We start from the raw sequence: 17,944 nt of genomic DNA on the forward strand, positions 1-17,944 counted from the left end.
TTATTGGTCTAGGGTTAGGCACATGACCCCAGTTTGCCTGAACAGAAAAAGAATGATTTTTTTTTTTTTTTTTTTTGCGGTACGCGGGCCTCTCACTGTTGTGGCCTCTCCCGTTGCGGAGCACAGGCTCCGGATGCGCAGGCTCAGTGGCCATGGCTCACGGGCCTAGCCGCTCCGCAGCATGTGGGATTTTCCCAGGCTGGGGCACGAACCCTTGTCCCCTGCATTGGCAGACAGACTCTCAACCACTGCGCCACCAAGGAAGCCTGAAAAAGAATGATTTTTATGTAAGCTGAAAATGCAAAGAGAGAGGCTTCCCATTTTCTCCTGCTGGGTGAAGAGAAGAGGGAACCCCAGTTGGTTTTGAGAGCCATCTATGACCATAGGAATGAGGACAATGCTGATGGCAGAGGGAAGGTTGGGAAAGGACTTGGGTCTTTGTTAACATCATTGAATTGTTAATGGTATTGTGCATGGAGTCCTCTCTATCTTGTTAAATAACAAAAATTCAACTGAGTAAATTTAAAGATCAAATTGGCTTTATTCAGTGATTCGTGAATTGGGCAGCATCCCATTTAACAAATAGAAAAGAGTCGGCCATGCTGTAGAAAAGCAAGGGTTTTTAAAAGGAGAAAGGGGGTGGGAAAAGAACGTCATTAGCAAAGAATGCATTGTTTCTGACGAGGTCGCCCTCCTGCCCTTCTAAGTGGGATGGAAGGGGTCTATCATGCTGGCCAGGTAATTCCAGGTTGACTGGTTAAAGATGACATTTCTGGGAAATGCTGAAACTGCAATTAGTTTAAGTATTAAGTCTTGGTTTGCTGCTATGGGGCTTAGCACAAGTGACTCCATTTGGGGCCTGCTGTCTCCTTTTTAACAACTCCTGTCTTCCAGTTACAGAGTATACAGATTTACTTAGTGCTTAATCTACTTTGTGTTGGGGTTTCCGTAACCACTTAACACTGCTCTTCTTCTCCTTTAAAGAAAGATGAAAGAAGATACTCAAATTATTCTCAATATACTCAAAATTTTCTTATGCATTTTTTCATTCATATTGCTTTACATTAGAAGATCTTTGAATATATATTTGATTTTGAAACCCCCTTTGAGAGCTCTCCCTAATCATCTAATGAGGCACAGAACTTGATACACCCATTGCTTAAGAAGAAATAACATTCTTACAAAGGTTGATGAAAACTTAAGATGAGTAAAAACCCTCTTGTCCTATCAGACAAAAAATACAGTTTCATAACCAACGTTATGAAACCTTATTATTCCTTATTCCTACTCTCTAGATCTGAAACAGAGTTTGGCCTGTTTTGTAGCCTATATAGCAAAGGTACATTTTTTAAATTATTCAGAAATCCCAGGCCTTAGCAATCCTACTGCTCTCCTCTCATTTTCCTAAACTATTTTGATACTTATTTCTCAGATCTGGCAGGCTATTAGATGTTTCTTGCATATTTCCAAGATAATAACTCATCAACTTTGCAAGCTGATTCTTAGCATTAAGAGATTAAAACTAATGTAGATGAATCTCAGATGACACATACCGAGGTAGAGAAAAATTCCATCATTTCCTTCTACAAAATGAGAGAGATTTTAATTCTTTTTCTCAACAGCTGCTTCATTTTTTTATGCATAGGAAAAAAATATGTGCAATTACTCCAAGTACAATCAAGTCATTTAACATGTCTTTGCCATCATTGTAGTTATACAGGATATTTTAAAAGAGAAAAAAAATCTCAAAGCACAGGTCCTGCTGTGCAGCAAAGCAATCAGATTCCTTCATAATAACAGCCTGATGGGATTCAGCAATCCGAGGAATAATGAATAGCCACCTTAATCAGTAAACGGGAAAATGCTACAACAGTCACTGAGTAAAAATTCGCTATCATCTGTTGATCCTCTTGAACAGCATTTCAAACAATAAATAGAAATGTGTCTCTTTTAAGAAGAAAAATAACTTTGTTTAGTGCATTTGATTTTGCCAGGCAGTGGGGAGATGATATTTCATCTCAGACTGTCCTGCAGTATTGCCCAGTTGATAAAATACACATATAATCTTTTTTGTATTATATGGCCAAATGTACCTTATCACTTGAATATGTCAAGATAAATTCATTTTTACAGTTGGTTAATATGATTGTATTTCTGAACTGATTATTGAACTCTGTTGCTACTTCATTATTTGATGTTCTTCAGTGTTCATCATGCAAAGTTATTTGTATCTGAATATGAAGAGTCTGTTTCAAAATAATCCTCAAACTTCCAATGCAGTGTCTCAAACGTTGGCCGGTCCTTAGGCTCTGCATTCCAGCACTCCAACATGATGTTGTAGAATTGCAATGGACAGTTAGATGGTTGAGGGAGTCTATAGTTTTGACCCAACATATGAATTACCTGAGCACCTGTCATACCTAAAAAATATAAAATGGAACCAACAAAAAACAAGTTGGAAATCAGAGTCTTAAATTCATAGATACTGACACTCTAGAGGACAAAGCAAACTGACTTCCCCGGAGAAACTATGAAGTCTACCATCCCCTTCCCAGGCTGCAGAGACTAAACTAAATCCTACAGCAAGTAATGTCTGTAAGACTGCAATTCAAGAGCAAAGGAGAAGGAGGCAATAAACCAACTCATTAAGGCAAATCATCATCATCAAATTTTATCTGTTATGCTCCCACAGGCACATGGTGTGGTCAGCCTCATAACTCTGCCCTCTAAGTCTGGGCAAAGCAGTTAAAGTCACACCTAAGTAAGTGACCTGCAGCAGAAAGGCCCACTTCAGAATTAATTACTCACCACTATAAGGCATTTTGCCATAAGTAATGATTTCATAAAGAAGGATTCCAAATGACCACACATCAGACTTAATGCTGAATTTATTAGTACGAATGGCTTCAGGCGCAGTCCACTTCACCGGCAGCTTTATTTCGTGTTTAGATTCATAGATGTCTTCATTATCTACCTGATAATGCATTAAGGAATCAAGCTAGGTTAAAGTGGGGTTCTTTTTTGGTCACCCTCATTCGTCTGTAACTTGCTTTGCATTAAAATTTAGAGGGACAAGATTCAAAATGAGTTTAGTTCAAATGATAATTACAGTAGCAAATTCCAAATCTGACACACAAGACTGAATAATCTGCGGGACTTCATTAATGAAATATTATTTGAGAGCCTACTATGTGCTAAAAGTAGCACTGGAAGGAGCACTGTAATACATATGGGAAATTCATCTGTGATAACACTGGCTTTACACCTGGTCTTTAGCAAATATAGAAAGTGAAAGCAAAGCCTGTTTTCTGATTTACTGCTGGTATTGAAGAGCCACTGACATTGATAATTACCATGTAACCATTTTCTAATACTGAAAAGTAGGGTCCAAATGACTTAAATTAATTTATCAACTCACTGGGGATCTAATTAATTTACAAAGAGAAAAGATGATAAATTCATAAAGATCAAAAGAGAATCATTTACTTATGTGTCATGCCCCACACTCATATTTTTACGATACAATGTAGAAATAAAAAATTAAATTCAGAAAAAAACACCTAATATTATATCTCCTATATTAGTGTCTTTTGGCCTAATGTCATAAAATGGGAGCGGGGGTGGCAGGATTTTAAAAGCCAAGGTTTGCTGAAGAATTTTGGCAGCATGCCTGGCAGCATGTATATTGGCCTGGCATAAAGTGAGCAACAATGGATAGGGTAACTCTGTACAAAGTGTGCTGCCTTTTTTAAGAGAAATAGAGGCAGACAAACAGAGGCTACTGGTACTGAACAACTGATCATTTATTCAACTGCAAGCTTAATTACATACTTTCCCATCTGGTTGATCATCGTTTTTTCTGTTTCTTTCTCTTTGGTGAAGAAATAGAAATAGGAAGTAGTTTGTCTGTAGAGCCCTGGGATCCTGAAATGGTCTATGGACCAATAGAACTTGGAGAAATATATCGAAAAATAACAGTAAATCTATTAGTATACTGGTCTAGCCTTTTGACCCATTACCAACTAATTAAAACAAAGCCAAATCTACCTTAAAAACTCTTGCAAGTCCAAAATCTGCCACTTTGTAGATACTATGTTCACCAACAAGGACATTTCTGGCAGCCAGATCTCTATGGATGTAGTTTTGGGACTCCAGATAGGCCATTCCAGAAGCAACCTGGGCTGCCATGTCTACCTGCTGCATCAGATGGATATTTGATCCAGCATCATCTAGGTAAAAAGAGAAAATGAGAGATTCACTTTGGAGAACATTTGAACTATTGAAGCAAATTTTAAGAATTTTGATGAATGAGCTATCAGTGGGATTAAGTGCCATAGCACTGAGAGAAAATAAATATAACAGGTACAAACCGTTCCATTTCCTGCGAAGGGTTAATGAGGCAACAAGCTTCAGAGCTCAAACACATTTCAAAGCTGAGGCCCTCCCTTCCCTAAATGAGCATTATTGGGAGAAAGGAGCAACAGTACCACATGATGCAAACACAGCTATAAATATCCGGAAGAGTCCAGGTATTGCCATTTTTAATACCACACATCACTGACTCATCTCTTCATGGAAACTGTTACTTGGTTGCCTCTGGATTTCTTCGAAACATTTCTTAGTTGTTTTAGTCTTTAACCCTAAAAATAATACTAATTTGCATGGCTGAACCAATGAAAAGTTCTCATTCTTCCATCACATTGTTCTTAAAAACTAGCTCACAAAATAATGAAGGTTCTATATATGTTACATAGTTATAAGCTGAGTATATTACATTTGTACTCCATTAAGCTTGATGCATGCATTACATTTTCCTTTCTTAGCCTGTTATTCTTAGAATAGGTTGCTCATCTCTCTATGAAGAGAAGGTATAGGCATGATATACCTTTCGTAGACATAGTTTCTCCTCCTGCTGATTCTATATAACTAAGTATAGGAAATTTATGTAGTTGAGTCAGTTTGATCATTACTAGAGAGATTAGTGTTATTTTGTGGTGACTTTGTGAAATGGGGTCAGCCATCCCTGGATAAGTGTTTAGATGCCACGCTGTTAGTAGAGGTCTTCAAATTTCTGGAGAACTGAAAAGGTCTCATATAAATCCAAATTATCATTATCTCTATCTGAATAAGCCAGATATTACCAAAAATGTATTGAATTTATGGTCAAGAGTCCCAGACACAATTCCTGACTTGAGCAACTACAGTACAAGAGTGAGGAAGATTGGTTTGAAGCTAGAGTGCCAGAATTTGAATCAGGGCTCTGCCTTACATTTCTTCCTGACTTTGGGCAAGCTGCTTAACACTCCTGTGTCTCAGTTTCTCCATATATACAGCAATAATGATCATCACCTTGTGGTATTATTTGTTAAAATGAGATAATACATGTAAAGCACTTAAAACAGTACCTGGCACCTAGGAAGAACTTAGTAAAGCCTACCTGTTCTTATTATCTATCATTGCTGCTGTCTGATCAGAATTAAACAGTTTAAGATTTGTTAAGCTAGAGATGCATATGGATTACCCAAGAGGAAATGTCTAAAAGAAGACAAGCATATGGTTCTGAAGCTCAGAGGAAAGCATGCAGCTAGAAAGATGGATTTAACCGTCATTGTCTAGGAGCAAGAGTTAAACATTAAAAGTGGATGAGATTGCTAGAAAGTGATAGAATCATGAGAAATGCCAACACTTAGAGTGGGCATATAAAAATAAACCTGCAAGAAAACTGAGAGGAATCAGCCTAAAGAATGAGAGAAGAACCAGAAGAGAACATCCTAACAGTCAAAGGTTTGAGAAGAGAAAATCACTACCATTGTCAAATAAGTCCAGCAAGATAAGAACTAAAAAGCATTTCTACAATATAATAATTAAGAAGTCACTGGAAACATTGGTTGCAGGAAGAGAGTCTCGCTGGAGATGGAGTATAAAGGGTTAAGGGCTGAAGGGGAGCTGAGGATGTGGAGATAGCAAGAGGAGATGTCAATTTCCAAAAACCTAGTCAAGAAGGGAAGACAAGAAGAAGCTAGCAGAGAAAAATGTAAGTCAAGGAAGGGAAAGCAATTATCATGAAGTTCCTGATAGTGAGGGATTGTCATTGATAAGGTAGTAGAGGAGTTTCTGGGCTGCTGGCTATGTTCTCACTCTTGATTTGCATAGTGGCTGCACAGTTGTTTACTTGCTCGCTTTATAATTACATTATAAATATATATGTAGCAAGGACGTAAGTCATGCATGTCCTTTCTACATGTATGTCATCTTTTGCAATTAAAAAAATGAAATAAATGGAGTCAAGGGAAGTTTTCAAATGGGAAAGACCTAAGCACAGTTTGTGTGTGAGAGTGTGTGTTTTTTTAATCTAAGCAGCATATTTAAATAGGCTCTGAGTAATAAAGACCATTTATGACAAACTTGCAGGTAACATCATACTCAAAAGTGAAAAGCTGAAAGCTTTTCCTCTAAGATCCAGAATAAGGCAAGGATGCCCACTCTCACCACTTCTATTTAACATAGTATTGGAAGTCCTAGCCACAGCAACCAACAAGAGAAAGAAATAAAAGGCATTCAGATTGGAAGAGAAGAAGTCAAACTTTTACTATTGGCAGATGACATGATACCATATACAGAAAATCCCAATAATAAATAAGATTCATTTATTATTAGAATAAATGAATTCAGTAAACTTTTAGGATACATAATTAATATACAGAAATCTGTTGTATTTCTATACACTAATAATGAACTAACAGAAAGAGAAAACAATAAAACAATCCCATATACAAGTAAATAAAAAGAATAAAATACCTAGAAATAAATTTAACTGAGGAGGTAAAAGACCTGTACTCTGAAAACTATAAGACATTGATGAAAAAAACTGAAGATGATACAAATGAATACAAATGAATGGAAAGATGTTATGTGTTCATGGATTGGAAGAACTAATATTGTTAAAATGTCCATTTTAACTACCCAAAGCAATCTACACATTCAATGAAATCCCTATCAAAATACTCACAAAATACCGACAGAGCTAGAATAAATAATCCTAAAATGTGTATGGAACCACAAAGGACCCTGAATAGCCAAAGCAATCTTGAGAAAGAAAAATAAAACTGGAGGTATCACATTCCCTGACTTCAGACAAAGCTATAGTGATCAAAGCAGTATGATACTGGCATAAAAACAGACACATAGCTCAATGGAACAGAATAAAGAGCCCATAAATAAACTCACACTCACATGGTCAATTATCTACAACGAAGAATATATAACAGGGAAAAGAAAGTCTCTTCAATAAGTAGCATTAGGAAAACTGGACAACTACATGTAAAAGAATGAAACTAGACCATTTTCTCATATACAAAAATAAATTCAAAATGGGTTAGAGACTTAAATGTAAGACTTGAAACCACAAAACTCCTAGAAGAAAACATAGGCAGTTATCTCTTTGACACTGGTCTTAGCAATATTTTTTTGGACCTGTCTCCTCAGGCAAGGGCAACAAAAGCAAAAATAAACAAATGGGACCAAATCAAACTAAAAGGCTTTCAAACAATGAAGGAAACCATCAATAAAATGGAAAGACCGTCTACTGAAAGGGAGAAGATATTTGCAAATGACATATCAAATCAGGGGTTAATATCCAAAATACATAAAGAACTCATACAACTCAACATCAAAAACAGATAAACAATCTGATCAAAAAATGGGCAGAGGACGTGAATAGGCATTTTTCCAAAGAGGACATAACAGATGGCCAACAGGCACATGAAAAGATGCTCAAATCACTAATCATCAGAGAAATGCAAATCAAAACCATGAGATATTACCTCACACCTGTAAGAATGGCTATCGTCAAAAAAACAAGAAATAGGGGCTTCCCTGGTGGCTCAGTGGTTGGGAATCTGCCTGCCAATGCAGGGGACACGGGTTCGAGCCCTGGTCCAGGAAGATCCCACATGCTGCAGAGCAACTAAGCCCATGCTCCACAACTACTGAGCCTGTGCTCCAGAGCCCGTGAGCCACAGCCACTGAGACCGCGAGCCATAACTCCTGAAGCCTGGTGCCTGGAGCCCATGCTCCTCAACAAGACAAGCCACCACAATGAGAAGCCCACACATCACAACAAAGAATAGCCCCCACTCACTGCAACTAGAGAAAGCCCACGCACAGCAACAAAGACCCAACGCAGCCAAAAACAAAAACAAAAAAAGACAAGAAGTAACCAGTGTTAGTGAGGATGTGGATAAAAGGGAACCCTAGTGCTTCGTTGGTGGGAATTGAATTTAGTGCAGCCACTATGGAAAACAGTATAAAGATTCCTCAAAAAATTAAAAATAAAACTGCCACATAATCCATCAATTCTACTCATGAGTATTTACCTGAAGAAAATAAAAACACTAATTCGAAAGATATATGCACCTCAAAGTTCATAGCAGCATTATTTACAATAACCATGATATGGAAGCAACCTAAGTGTCCGTCAACAAATGAATGGATAAAGATGATTGGAACCCCGGCTGACACCGTGACTGCAGCCTTGTGAGAAACCCTGACCCAGAAGACCCGGCTCAGCTGCACCTGGATTGCTGACCACAGAAACTGTGAGATAATAAATGTTTGCTGCTGTAAGCCACTAAGTTTTGGGGTAATTTGTCGTGCAGCAATAAATAATAGGTGGATATTAGGAGAATAATATCAGTGCTATGTATATGGTTAAAAGCATGGACTATGGAGCCAGATTTCCTGGGTTTGATTCTTGTTCAACCACCTTGCATAAGTTACTTAATCTCTCCATACCTCAGCTTCTTCAACTGTAAAATGGGGATGGTAATAATAATACTTAGTTCATGAGGTTGTTAGAAGAATGAACTAAAATAATACTTGTATAGGACTTAGAAAAATTCCTGGCACACAGTAAGTGCTATATAGTGATTTTTAGAGGAAAAAAAAATTAAAATATATATGCTCCTCTCCTACCACTATCCCATATGGTTGATTTTCTAGTACATCACCTCATTTAATACTCAGAACAACTATAGGAAGTATTTTGCCCTGTTTGATAGGTGTTCCTACCACACAGAGGAACAGGTAATAACTTATAGAGTAGAGATTCCAATCCAGGATATGTTGGAGGCTGAAATCTCATGTGTCGTAAATTTATTCTGTACTGCCTCCCTAAAATCCACCTTACACTCCTGAGCACCCAAAGTCAGGGGCTATGAAGAGACTTCCATTCATGCAGACAGCAAATAGTTACGGAGTTGTGTTCAGTTAAAGGGTATCTCAGTGAAAACATTCCTGTCTGCTTCAATCCACTTAACTGAACTGTCTGTGAGAATGATGAACAACATGCTAGGACTTGATCTGTAAAACAAAGAAAATATACAGACATATACTAGATGCTCTATAAGTATTTATTGGAAAGAAAACAAGCCCAGCTAAAGTAAAAAATGCAGATATTTATCCTCTTTAAACTTCAGTAAGAAATACCAGGCATCAATTACCCTTAGTGCTAAAGTTTTTTGACAAGCCTTTTCCATTTTGGCAAAATGTATTACAAAAAAATATTCAGCCAAGCTTAGGGACTACAAAGATGGTTCTATAGAAAAATGTGTGTTATTTCAGCTATCAAATACAACATCTAATCCTATTACGGTGGATATAAAAAGGTTTTCACTGACAGGCACAATAGTGAAGGAAACTGAGTAGTAACATATTTTCTGCCCTGAAAAGTACAGTGGCCTAGGAACTGCATACAACCTCAGAGCACACTTCTAATACAGCAGCCAGATGTCAAAACTGATATAAACGTTCATAGAGCTGTGACAATTTACATCTGCAGCAAGGAAGTATTTTCAGTTATGTTCCATTACTCAAGAGCATTTCAGCTTAATAATATTTATCATTATGGGATGTTTAAGACTGGCAGATACATTTTAAGATCATTTTGTTGAAATCAAATCCTCTTGATTGGGAAGGGATTGTCTGTAATGAGCATGCCTTCATTACTCCCCCTGGCTGCTAAGTATCCGGGCAAATGAAGGCCTCTGTAAACTTGACCCTGATAGTTCAACCCAGAAGATGACAGAGTTTGTGCTCAACCCTGAGTAAAACACATCAACAAACCACAGAAATCCTCAATGTCAAAGGAGTTTGCAATATACTAAGCGTATCTTTGCAAGCTGATACCAAGCACAAAACAAGTCCCAACTGTATTAGGTTCAGGATAGCCCTGACTCAATCTATCCATTAATTTATTCATTCACTTAGTCAACACACAATTAGTGCACACCTTCTGTGTGCCTGACACCGTTCTAGCACTAAAACAAAGAAAAATCTCTGTCCTCTCCAAGTTGTATTTCAGAAGACACTAAAAATAAGCTACATAAATATGTCATGCATTATATGACAACTAACAGCTAGGAAGAGAAGACAAAAAGCAGGAAAGAGGAATACGAAGAGTCAGCAAAGGGAGATTAAATCTCAGAATTTAGAGGGTGACGCAGGAAGGACTCGCTGTAATGGGAATACCTGAGTAAAGCCTTCAGGACGTGAGAAAATGAGCTGTGCGGATAAGTAACGGGAAAAATTTTCAGGTAGAGGAAACGGCAAGTGCGCAGGGCCTGCAGCGGAGCACATCTGGAAGATACAAAGAGTAGCAAAGAAGGGCAGTGTAGTTGACAGAGTGAACCAGGGCAAACCTGTGGGAGATGGGGTCGGAGAGGTACTGGAGAGCCGGGTCAGGCAGGACTTTATGGGTTACACAGAGAGAACCAAGGAGTCACTGAAGGTTTGGGGCTGAGGAGGGACGTGACCTGATTTACATTTTAACAGGATCTCTCCAGCTACTGTGTTGAGAAGAGACTGAAGGGGTCAAGAACCAAAAGAGGGAGACAAATTAGAAGGCTACTGCAGAATCCAGGAGAGAGTTGATGATGACTCAGACTGGAGTAGGAGTGTTGAGAAGTGGTAAAATCCTGGCTATATTTGGAAAGCAAGCCAGTGGGATTTGCTGGTTGGTCAGATATAGGATATGAGAAGTAGAGGTGACTCCAAGATGTTAGGCCTGTGTGTTGACATTGTCAGAGAGGGAAAGACCACAAGAGGTGCAGATTACTGAGGATAATATGAGAGATCAGTTTTTGGACAAATTATTTTGAGATGTCTAATAGACATATGTAGTAGAAATGAGGGCTGTTTGGAAACTTTTGTTTTTTCCTGCTTTTAAGCACTTTAGAGGGCTGTACTCCCCTACTCCCTTTGACTTGATTTAACCAAATGAAAAGGGCACAAAAATGACCTCTGTCACTCCTGGTCAGAAGCTTTAAGAGCCAGAATGAGAATAGTCATATCCCCTGCTGCTGCCAAGGTGATCAAAAGACCTGAGCCACCAGCCAGTCTATATCTCACATGTAGCAAGAGCAAGAATAAACACCTGTGTTAAGACTCTGAGATTTGGAGGGGTTTGTTACTGCAACATACCCATATTATCCAGACTGATACAGTGTTCACGTGGAGAAGCTAAGAAGGCAGTTGGATATATGATTCTGAAGTAATGGTGGGATATAATTTAGGCAATTGGTTAATACATAAATGTTATTAAACAATAAGACTGGTTGAGATTAGCAAGGAATCTGGTGATGTTGCAAAAGAGTCTTGGAAAATTCCAAGATATTGAGAAGTGTGGGAGATGAGAGAAATCACATAGATTGAGAAGAACTGGCAAGAAAGGAAGAGAAAAGGACATTGGATGAAGTGTCCCAGAAGCCAAATGAAGGTAGTGTTTCCAGAAGGTAGTGTTACCAGAAGGAGGCAGTGTCCATTGAATTGAATACTGCTGATAGATCTGAGGATTGAGCATTGACTGTGAGATATAACAGCGCGAATGTTTCTAATTTGACAAAGCATTTTCGTTAGAGATGACCTGAAAGGGCTCCTATACTTTTGTCCCTGGGAATAAAGCAAAAGGAGTCAATGGCTGAGGTTAGTCTCTCTCTGGTGGGTAACACAATCTAATACTGTTAAATTTGATATCTTTATGCAAGGGAGCTAGGTATATTTTTGTTTTTAACAGCACTTAGCAAGTCTTACGTTCTTTGTTCCTATCTAGTCTTGCAATTTAATATCACCAGCTTCACAAGGCACCCTGAAATGAGAGAATACTCCTATCTTTCCGATATCTTTGTTCCATTATTCTCACCTCCCTTTACCTCTATACATTCTATCAGTCCCACTCTGACATTCCAAGAAAGTATAGAAAATGCCTCTTTTTAAAGCATGAATTATTCTCCCAGTACTTGATCTCCACTTCTTTGAACATCTCATTTTAACGCTTATAATATTGTGGCTTATTAAATTATTAATTTGTAATAAACATCAAAATTCTACAGTGCCCTTAAGTCTTCTCAGACTACAGGAAGCAGATGTAAAAATAAAGTAATAGTATATTTCTTCTTTTTAGTCTGAATATTCTAATGTTGCCTAGCCGTTGGAAGTATTTTAAATTCCAACAAGCACAATGTTGTCCAAAACTGGCAAAGAGAAAAATGAGGGTACCTTTCCCTCCCTTCACCCGAAAGCATTCCATGTCCCTTAATTCTGGGCCATAGAAAATACTGGTCCATGACTGATAATGTTCAATTAGTTATTGTAGGAAACAAAGCATCGTGAAAAACATCAATTCTTCAATTTTCCACATGACACTTAAGTACTCTGATATGTCTATGGTGAACAATTTGTTCTTCCACTACATAAATATTTTTCCTCCCTTTGAGTACACAGTATATATCCTATTAAAGAGTAGTTGAGCAATTCAATGGTAAGACATTCATTGTCACAGATATACCATAGTAGATATCCTTTGGGTTATAGAAGCCTTGCTAAATTGACATTTATAGGACTAGCTAAACTAAATTCCTCTTTTTTCCTTTTATTAAGTCTTTAGCTTACTTTGGAGATATTCTTGCAGACTTCCATGTCTCATCAACTCTGTAATAATATAAATAGGATCTTCTAAAGTGCAAACAGCATAAAGCTGGATAAGCTTTGGATGTCTTAGGTTCTTCATTATCTGTGCCTCCCTCAGGAAGTCATTTGGATTCATTGAACCTGAAACAAGAAGAGGGGAAATCACTTTATGTTACTGAGGCATTCCTATCCTCACAGAAGCCTGGTGGGAATCACCAAGATTGCTTCCTGCCTCTCAGTAAAGTAAGAGCATGAGTGTCACAAATCTTCAGATTTATCAAGGAAGAGAATCAGTTCAACCAGGGCAAACTAATAACTGATGTGTTGGCGCATCAGGGCTGTGCAGCTTATGTATTATGACCTGTAGGTGAAGAGCGGTTGATTCAGGTCCATGTGAAAAATGAAGGAAAAGGAAACACTGACAGTCTAGTTGATAAAACAAGGCAGGCATCTTAGGAACACAAAGAGAAGACATTCTATTAACATGAACACTGGAAGACACTGAATGTTTAATTATTGCAGTGAGTTTTTCTGTCCAGGATGCAGAGAAGATTAATAGTTGCCCTGTCCTTGGTACCCACTGTGGGAAGAGCTGGATAACGTTTCTAAAAAGCAATGATATTCTGCCATATTTATGTCTTTAATTCTGCAAGGACATATATCCATAGTGTAGGCCCAGTGGAAAACATTCAAGGGCCACTCCCAAAACTTAGTGTTTTTTTCCTCCTCTTGAAGCTGATATTCAACATTTTCTCCTGTATTAATATCTCCACAGTTGGTTTTAATAGCTTGACCAAATGTTAAGGGAGATATTGGAGCCTATTCTGAAGACTCATCTACAATTAAATTGCACTTAAATGGCTCAACTCTGACTCACCATGCAAAGTGCCAAGAATCAACAGTTAATGTCAAATAAAACCTAAGAGAAAGAAGAATACCTGGAGTTACCTTTCATTAGTCATTTAAAGATCTTTTATTTCTTTTAGGATATGATGTTTCAGAGCCATTGTTGTAACTGAAGGAATACTGTCGTTTCACATCTCAGTATTCACTATGGATAGTGCAAATATCATTTTCACTGATGCTTAAAGAGTCTGTTTCGTTCCTCATTCTCTCAGATAGAAGACTTCACAGCTAATATTTGAACCCCAGGTATGGATAAGCTTTGGCATTCCAAGCTAACACTCTGACTGTTTATTAATATGCAGTTAGAAAGAGTTACATGTGACCTGCAGATCATTTCACATAAAGCATTTAGGCAATCTATGCTTTGGTATGCCTTTTGAGAGTCTAGAAGTTCACTACCCAGGCTCGAACAAATCCTAGCTCACTGTGTGACCTTGAACAAGTTACCAAATGTCTCTGAACTTCAGTTTCTTCATCTCTAAAACATGGTTAATAATCCTACTGACATAAAATCATTGTCAGGATAATAGCATTGTCTGGTACATATGTGTTCAATGAGTGTTGACTATATTTGTATTATTATTAAAAATAGGCATATTCTTAGGAAAACCAGACAGATCAACTGTAAGCATTTCTTCACAGGCTGAGGGGAAGAGGCAAGGACTTACAGAGGGAGAATGGGGGGAAATGGCCTATTCTGTTCTCCATCAATTTTTGCTGAGCTCCCTCACTTCCATCTGCTCCACATAATCAAATAGGATTAAAGTCTTGAATCACTGTGGCAAAATGGAGCTAAGAATAAAAGAGGCATCCAAACCATAATAAAGGACCTCTTTTGGTTATTATAATTAGTTTGGCCTATGGTTAGTTACCGATATAGTAGGATCATTCCCCCACCCCCAAACAATCTGATTGATGTTTCCAGTGATAGCAGCAATTATGATCTCCATTCAGACGATTTATCTACAATATGTTTCTATGTTGATGCTTTGGGTGGCCGTCAGATTCATGGAATGCAGGACACTTAAATCATTGCCAGATCACACCATCCGCTAGAGCTGAAACCATGGTATGTCAGGAGCCTCTGCAGGGGAAGCCTGCTCAGAGCACTCCTTGGCTACGCTGGTTACAGCTGACCAGCTGCACAGCAAAAGAGACCCAATCTCAACTCAGCTAGTAATGCAACATTAAATATTAATTTTTGCCTGTCAGAGCTACTGTGGGAGTTGATTTCAGGCTCGTCTTTATTGCGCGGTAGTCTGCTAAGCAATAAATAGCTGAGAAGATTGATTAATGGCCCCAGTGAAGTGAAGACATTTAAGCAATCACCAAAGCTGTTTGCTGCTATTACACTGTAAATCAATAATAATTATTCCTCTTGGAAAGAAAACTATCATGGCGCTATTTTTTAATATAAGAAATCTGAGTTTTTGTTCTCTTTTGACCTCCAAAAGGCCTTCCTTAGAGAGCAGTGTTAGGATGGATAGCTAGCTGCTTCTTTTTTTGGAAAAAAATGATCAGATTGGACAATAAAGTTTAGTCTCAGTTGTTAATAAGATTAGGATTCAAAATCATAATCATACCTGCAGTAATTCTGAAAATCTCAGGTGCTGGGATAGATCACTGTGGTCACTACAGAAAGTGATTATAACCCTCGCTTGGTGCCCACACTGGCTGTCCCATGACCTCTTGGACATTTACAGTGGCAAGTTGAGCTTATAAGTATCAACATACGCCATTTAACCTTTGCCATTCTTGTTCTCGTACCTGGTTTTAATGTTTTTACTGCTACCGGAGTGGTATTGTTCCATAGGCCCTCCCACACTTCGCCGAACTGACCAGATCCTAATCTCTTCAGAAGTTGTATGGAGCTGCGGTCGATCTCCCATTGGTCCACGGTTTTATATGACAAATCAAAGGGAGCTGGGACTTGTATCTGCTTCACAGAATAATTAGAATACTCGTAAGAAAAAAGTTATATTCAACAATTTTTTGGTTGAAAATAACAGTCTAGGTACTTTTAAAAAGAGACGTCATTTTTAAAAACAAAATATTGTAAATTTTATTCTAATTACTTTTAAATGGAAAGCAATTGTGGTAGAATCTGTATCTTTGCCTCTTCCAGCTGATCTCCCAAATCCTGCTAAGTTGGGCACCTTGCTGTCCATCTGTCCCACATGACATCCAAATACCACCCTCTCACCTATGTGGTGGGAGTTCTCTTTGCCTCCTTGCCTACATAAATCAAGTTTGAAGGCTAAACTGAAGTTCCATCTCATCCACAATTATCTCCCCAACTCTTTGGCCTATAGCATTTACCACATGTATCACAAAATTTCTCATAATTAATTTCATCTTTTTTCAAATTCATTTACTTATTTGTTCACTCATTTACTCATTTATTTAATAAATAAATATTTTTCAAACACCAACTAGGTTCCATTCTGTAAACAAAATAGGCAAGGTCTCTGCTCTCCTAGAGTGCATAGTCTAGTTTGTCATCTGCCTTTAGAAATTTATCTTATCTCCTCCACTAAGTCATCAGTATCTTGAGTGCACAGAAGGTCACCTATGCTTTGTAAACCCTTTTCCCTACCAGAATTCAACAATGTTGGTTAAACTAAGAATTTTTAAGTCATATCTTTCTATCAGTTGAACTATTTCTTAGCATAAGCTTAGATACTCTTGTGAGGTCATTCCTGTACCATCTAAGATGTACATACTTATACCAAAATTGCCTATTCACGTCTCAGGATTTAGCTCATAAATTCCCTGCATACGGGACAGAATTCTTCAGCTTCTACTTGTCTGTAGAATTCTAATCAGGCATCACAAGGAAGCTTTCACTGGTCATCCAGGTATAAACCACAGGGTTGGCTATACCACTGACAGTACATGAGACCTGAACTCTGATGTGGAGCTGAAGGCTTGCCCCACTGAGGTGTATGACCACTACTTAACTTTAAACACATTTAGGTAAAACATGCAAACAACAGAATTTAATGATAGATATAGATTAATTCTATAAATGTTACCTCCTCCCACTAAACAGCCAGGCCAAACAATCAAACTATTAGAACGGTTAAATGATATCTATATGCAGACAACCAGATAATGAACCTGGTCATTTCATGTTAATAATCTTGAATACAGATCATCTAAGTAAGAATTGTATTCCAGAATTTTCTTTCCCTCCAGCCATATCATTAAATGCTGCAATAACAAGATACCAGATTAGTTTCTTAGTGCAAAGAATGAATATTTTCTGTGTTCAGTGGTTGCTTGAGGTCGGGACTTGGCAAACTTCTTCTGAAAAGAATGAGACGGTAAATATTTTAGGCTTTGTGAGCCATATAGTCTCTGTTTCAACTATTAAACTCTGCTATTATAGCAAAAAAGCAACGACAATCTGTAAATGAATGAGCATGTCTATGCTCCAATAAAGCTTATTTATAAAAATAAGTGTGGGGCCATATTGGCTCAGGGGTCACAGCTTGCCTATCCATGACTTGGGTATTCAATGACCTTTTTTTCTGAGCTGACATATCACATGACAAATAACTCCAACACCTGAGGGAAATAAAATTAACTTCAAAAATAAAGGAACACAGCTTGAAAGCATTTCACCTTTAAGCATGGTTTTTCCAGCTGGACACACAGGCCATCGCTTGTCTTGGTGTAGTGACTCACGAATTCATTCAGTGTCGAAAAGGTTCTTCTCCGGGTAAGGAAAAAGCCCCCTTCATCCAGTCTTCTGATTCTGTAGTGTTTCACAACCCCATTGTCTAAAACTGGAACCCAAAATAAGTCCTTTTAATAAACTTCTTGCCAAAGCAAAGGAGATTTGCTTATTTTGTGACGATAGTTTCAATGCATGGAATAAAATCTTAACAAATTCTATTTATTTCTCAACTTTGTTTCAGAAAAGACTTCAGGAAGCTTATAAAGGACATACAGCAGACTAAAAAGGAAAAAAGAATGTGGAATCATATTTTAAAGGAAATATAAAAATAAAAGAGTACAGTTAGCACCAAAAATAAACTTTGATTTGAGGCCTAGTATACTTGTTTAAAAC

At 37.8% G+C, this 17,944-nt stretch overlaps 1 protein-coding gene across 1 annotated transcript in view; it reads right to left on the bottom strand.

Annotated features, from left to right (window-relative positions):
* Window positions 1-549: 549 nt before the first annotated feature.
* FRK (fyn related Src family tyrosine kinase) overlaps window positions 550-17,944 on the bottom strand; it is an 85,326-nt gene continuing 67,931 nt past the window's right edge. Inside the window, exons 3-8 of the mRNA XM_070043447.1 lie at window positions 17,497-17,660; window positions 15,637-15,805; window positions 12,946-13,104; window positions 4,048-4,229; window positions 2,809-2,974; window positions 550-2,420 (exon numbers count right to left, since the gene is read on the bottom strand). Coding sequence (XP_069899548.1) covers window positions 2,212-2,420; window positions 2,809-2,974; window positions 4,048-4,229; window positions 12,946-13,104; window positions 15,637-15,805; window positions 17,497-17,660 — 1,049 coding nt within the window. The 3' untranslated portion in view covers window positions 550-2,211. The remainder of the gene's footprint in view (window positions 2,421-2,808; window positions 2,975-4,047; window positions 4,230-12,945; window positions 13,105-15,636; window positions 15,806-17,496; window positions 17,661-17,944) is intronic.

Source organism: Globicephala melas, chromosome 14, assembly GCF_963455315.2.
Source record: "Globicephala melas chromosome 14, mGloMel1.2, whole genome shotgun sequence".
Classification (NCBI taxonomy): domain Eukaryota; kingdom Metazoa; phylum Chordata; class Mammalia; order Artiodactyla; family Delphinidae; genus Globicephala; species Globicephala melas.